The sequence below is a fragment of the Octopus bimaculoides genome, chromosome 10 (genome assembly GCF_046866305.1).
Source record: "Octopus bimaculoides isolate indiv1 chromosome 10, ASM4686630v1, whole genome shotgun sequence".
NCBI classification, from domain to species: domain Eukaryota; kingdom Metazoa; phylum Mollusca; class Cephalopoda; order Octopoda; family Octopodidae; genus Octopus; species Octopus bimaculoides.
Genome location: NC_142937.1, coordinates 54,713,751 through 54,718,736, shown reverse-complemented (window position 1 = coordinate 54,718,736; position 4,986 = coordinate 54,713,751). Strand labels below are relative to the sequence as shown.

The 4,986-nt window shown below is 38.2% G+C and overlaps 1 protein-coding gene across 1 annotated transcript; it reads right to left on the bottom strand.

The window, feature by feature from the left end:
- Positions 1-2,635: 2,635 nt before the first annotated feature.
- Positions 2,636-3,230, bottom strand: LOC149133734 (uncharacterized). The gene is made up of 2 exons (XM_089358243.1): positions 2,912-3,230; positions 2,636-2,716 (listed from the first exon to the last, which is right to left on the bottom strand). Exons 1-2 carry the CDS (start codon positions 3,152-3,154, stop codon positions 2,636-2,638), a joined length of 324 nt encoding a protein of 107 aa, XP_089214369.1. The 5' UTR covers positions 3,155-3,230.
- Positions 3,231-4,986: the final 1,756 nt, after the last annotated feature.

The window sequence follows — 4,986 nt, the reverse complement described above, 5'->3', positions numbered from 1 at the left end:
TCATTTGTTTTATAGCTTTTGTTGTTTCTTCTTCTTCTTCGTATTTGTTAGGTAGTATGATTTCTTGTTTGTATTTATCAGCTTCCTTAAATACTGAAAACAGTTTTTTGTTTTGCTCGTGTTTTGTGACTATCTGTATTAGTTTTCGTTGCTTCTGGAGTAGGTATTTTTGCAGTCCTATAGTGGTTATTTTATAATAGTTTTCCAGCTGTATAAGACTCCTGCCACCTTCTGTGCGTTGTATATATAGCCTTTCTATGTCAGATTTTGGGTGGTGTATCCTATATACTGTCATTATTTTTCTTGTTTTCCTGTCAATTTTAGATAGTTCGTTTAGTGTCCAGTTTAGGATATTGTAGCTGTAGCTTATAACTAGGACAGCTAAAGTGTTGATACCCATTATCTTGTTTTTAGCATTGAATTCTGTTTTTAGTATTGATCTAACTCGTCTATAGTACTCTTTCTTTATTTTTTCTTTCATTTGTGTGTGTTGTATCTTATCTAGTTCATTGACTCCTAAATATTTGTATGGTTGGCTTTCGTCTAGTTCTCTGATTTCATTGGCTTTATTTAGTGTGATGTTGCTACTTTTAACTAATTTTCCTCTTTTCAGGGTTGCTTTGGCACATTTTTCTAATCCGAATTTCATATCTATTTCCTTGGTAAAGCCATGTACTGTCTTTGTCATTTTTAGCGTATAATTTTAGGTCATCCATATATAAAAGGTGGCTGACTGTTTTCCCGTAGCATTTGTAACCGCATCCAGTTCTATTTAGCAATTCAGTTAAAAGTGCCAGGCAAAACAGGAGTGGAGAGAGCGTGTCTCCTTGGAATATTCCACTTCTAATGGGGATGGCTTTCGTTTTCACAAGTCCCTCTTTTGTTTGGAGCTGTAGTACTGTCTGCCATTTGTTCATTGAGTGCCTTATGTATTTTATAATAATTGGTGCCACCTTGTTTATGGCTAGTGTTTCCAGAATCTACGTGTGGGGAACACTGTCGAAAGCCTTTTGGTAGTCCACCCAGGCCATACTGAGGCCTTTCTTCTTTCTGCGGCTGTCTTCAGTTATGGCCTTATTGATCAATAATTGATCTTTACAGCCGTATGAGCCCTTGCAGCATCCCTTCTGCTCTTCTGGAAACAGGTTGTTATTTTCCAGGTGCTTACTCAATCTCTGCGATATTATTGCAGTAAAGGCTTTGTAGATCGTAGGGAGACAGGTAATAAGTCTATAGTTTTGTGGTTTCTCCGTTTCCGTGGATTTGGGAATTAAGATGGTTTTCCCTTTCGTGAGCCATTCAGGCATTGTCTCTGGCTCTGCTAGTATGTTGTTAAAGTTTTCTGCCAGCTTTTTATGCATTCCTGGTAGGTGTTTTAACCAGAAATTGGGGATCTTGTTGTGCCCAGGTGCCTTCCAGTTGCTTAGTCTTTGCAGTGTCTGGGTGACCTCTTCAGTTGTTACAGGGGTCCAGAGTTGCTCAGGTGCTAAGTTCGTTGTTTTAATGGTCCTTTTCTGGGGCTGTTGCTTCACCGACCATATTTGTTTCCAGAATTCTTCCAGTTCTTCTGCTGTTGGTGCTGCAGTAATGTCTATTTTATTTTTACCCAGTCCTTGGATTTGAACTGTTTGTTATTATTATTATTATTATTTAGTAGTTTTATTTTTATAACTTGCTTTCACTTCACTACCGAGCGCAGCTCTGTGTGCCTTGGGTATGTGCTGTGGTTTGCTGTGATGCTCTTATGGTTACTGTATTGAAAGTGTTTTGCGTAGGATGTGTGCAGTGCCCAGTAATGCAATTTTCTGTATGTTATATATATTTGTAAGTCCTGGGGTTTTTGTTATGTATTTGTCTGAATATGTTTTTATTATACCTAAGGCGCCTACTATGATAGGAATTCTTTCTGTTTTTAATTTCCACATTCGAGTTACCTCTATTTCTAGGTCTTTGTATTTTGAAAGTTTCTCCATTTCTTTTAGGGAAACGTTGTCATCTGCTGGTATTGATACATCAATTAGAAAGCAATTTGTTTTCTTCATGACCTCTGACAACTATATCTGGCCTATTGGCCTTAATCTCTCTATCTGTGTGTATTGGCATATCCCAGAGTATGGCTACTTTCTCGTTTTCTGTGACCTTTTCTGGCGTGTACTTATACCATCTTTTTTCTGTTGTTATTCCATAGTGTTGGCATAGCTTCCAGTGTATATAGGTCCCAGCTCTGTCGTGTCTGTGAATATATTCCTTCTTAGCCAGGACTAGGCAGCCAGAGATAATATGATTTATTGTTTCTTTGCCCATCTCCACATATTCTGCAGTTACTTGTTATGTTTCTTTCCATTATATGTTTTTGGTAATTTCTAGTGGGGAGGCTTTGGTCTTATGTAGCAATTAAAAATCCTTCAGTCTCTGCTTTATTATTATTATTATTATTATTATTTTATGTTTGACTTTTGTTTTGCATTTGTACAAGTTGGATCCAAGTCTCACCCAGAGACCTCAAGAGACAACAAGTTAGAAGTTCATGTAGGTGTTATGCCTAGGGTACCATATATTTGGATTTGTACAGTTTTGTTCAAGTGAATATTTAAGAAACCATAAGAAAATTATGTGCTTGTTTTAAAATTTGAGATCACATAGACAGTATTTTACGTAGGATATGGGCAGTTCCCATGAGCACTATCTTTTGAACTTCAGCCATTTTGGGGTTTCCTGGAATCTGATCTAAGTAGTAATCAGCCCGTTTCGCTGTCATTCCCAGGGCACCTATGACAATAGGTATTGTTTTCGTCTTCAGATTCCACATTTTGCTAATTTCTATTTCAAGATCTTTATATTTGCTCAGTTTTTGGTAGGTCTTGACAGATACGTTTATATCGATTGGGACAGTCATATCAATGAGGAGGCATGATTTTTGTCTGAAGTCTTTCAGTATGATGTCTGGCCTATTTGCGTCTATCTTTCTGTCAGTTTGAATGGTGAAGTTCCAGAGGAGTGCAATGTGATCATTTTCAAGTACTGGGGGTGGTTTGTGTTCCCACCAGTTTTTATCATGGGGCAAGTCCAGGTTTTTGCATATTACCCAGTGAATATATTGTGCAGCTCTATCATGCCTGTTGAGATACTCTGTAGGCGCAAGCAGACTGCACATGGAGACAACATGATCGATGGTCTCATTTTGTTGTTGGCATATACGACATAATGGGGAGCTGCCGTTCTTTAATATGTTGGCCTGGTAGTTCTTTGTAGGTAGGCATTGATCTTGGGCTGCTATGATAAACCCCTCTGTTTCTGATTTCAAGCCAGAGGCCATTAACCATTGGTGGGTAAGGGCTTTGTCAATATCTGCATTATTCGCTCTCTTTGGGTATTTGCCATTCAGAGGTTTTCCATGCCATTTTTCAGTCATAATAGCTAAGGCAGCAATTTTAGCACGGGTTTTCAAGCGCTTAGCTTTTTCTGCAGATGTTTCTAGTTCGTCTAATTCTTGAATTTGTTGCAATTGGAATTCACTTAGATATTCCTTTGCCTGTTTTGTTACTGAGTAAGATGCTTTCTTGCTTTCATATTTTAAGACAAGTTTTAGCATCCAGTCCTCAGAGTTTCTCAGATAGGTGTCTAGGCCAATTGTGGCTACCTTCATTGATAATGCCAGCTGTAAAAGTCCTCGGCCTCCTTCTTTTCTTGGCAGATAAAGACGTTCTATATCTGCCTTAGGGTGGTGCATTCTATGCATTGTCAACAGTTTTCGTATTTTTCTGTCAACATTACATATTTCAGTAATTGACCAGTTAACGATGTTGAAACTGTAAGTCACGACTGGTATGGCTAGAGCATTGATCGCTTCGATCCTGTTTCTCGCGTTCAGCTCTGTCTTCAGTATTGCTCTCACCCTGCGATAACATTCTCTTCTGATCCTTTCCCTCATCACTGAGTGCTTGATATTGTCCCCTTCAATTACCCCTAGGTATTTGTAGCTCTCCGCTGGTTCTAACTCTTTTATGACATTTTGCTGGTCAAGGTTCACATTAGATGTATTTGTCATTTTTCCTTTGATAAAGGTAGCTTTTGCACATTTATCAAGGCCAAATTGCATCCTGATGTCATCACTGAATTGTTTAACAATCGCTAGTAGGCCTTTGAGTTGTTGGTCATTTTTTGCAAAGAGCTTTAAATCATCCATGTAAATGAGATTATTTATATTTTTATCAAATATTTTATAACCATACTGTGCATCATTGAGCAATTTTGAGAGCGGTATTAGGGCTAGACAGAAGAGGGGTGGTGATAGTGAGTCACCCTGGAAAATGCCACATGAAATTCTTACATCTCCAGCATTTAGAGATTCATTGTCATTGTTCAACATCAGTGTGGTTCTCCATGATCTCATACTTACAGATAAAAAGTTTCGCAGAGTAGGAGCTATTTTATACATTTCCAGACATTTCCTAATCCAGCTATGTGGTAGGCTATCAAAGGCCTTTTTATAGTCTATCCAGGCTATTGACAAGTTTTTGTGTCGCTTGTGACAATCTTCTAAGATCATCTTATTGATGAGTAGCTGATCTTTACAACCATAAGATCCACGTTTACATCCCTTTTGCTCATTAGGGAATATGCTACTTTCTATTAAAAAACTATAGGTGTACTCGGTTAGGACAGATGTTAGTGTCTTATACATTGTTGTTAAGCAGGTTATGGGGCGATAATTTTTTGGTTCGTTTGTTTCCTCATTTTTTGGAAGCAGGAATGTTAAACCATTAACTAGCCAAGAGGGCATCAAACTAGGATTTAGCAGTTCATGGCTTTCTGGGAAGGCATTCAACCAGAAGTTAGGAATTTTATCCTTTCCTGGAGACTTCCATTTGCTTGACCTCCTGAGAGCAGATCTTATATCTTCTACCTTGACCCCCTCCCACTAAGGAGTCTAGGTCTGTAGATATTCTATCAATCCAAGGGGCCTTTTCATTGTGTGTTTTATCT

Bases quoted from the DNA above. Each gene is read 5' to 3' on its own strand.
- LOC149133734 (XM_089358243.1), bottom strand. From the start codon at position 3,154: ATGTGCAGTCTGCTTGCGCCTACAGAGTATCTCAACAGGCATGATAGA. The intron at 2,717-2,911 runs TGCCTCCTCATT...GATCAGATTCCA, and splicing joins AAGACTTCAGACAAAAATCA to GGAAACCCCAAAATGGCTGA.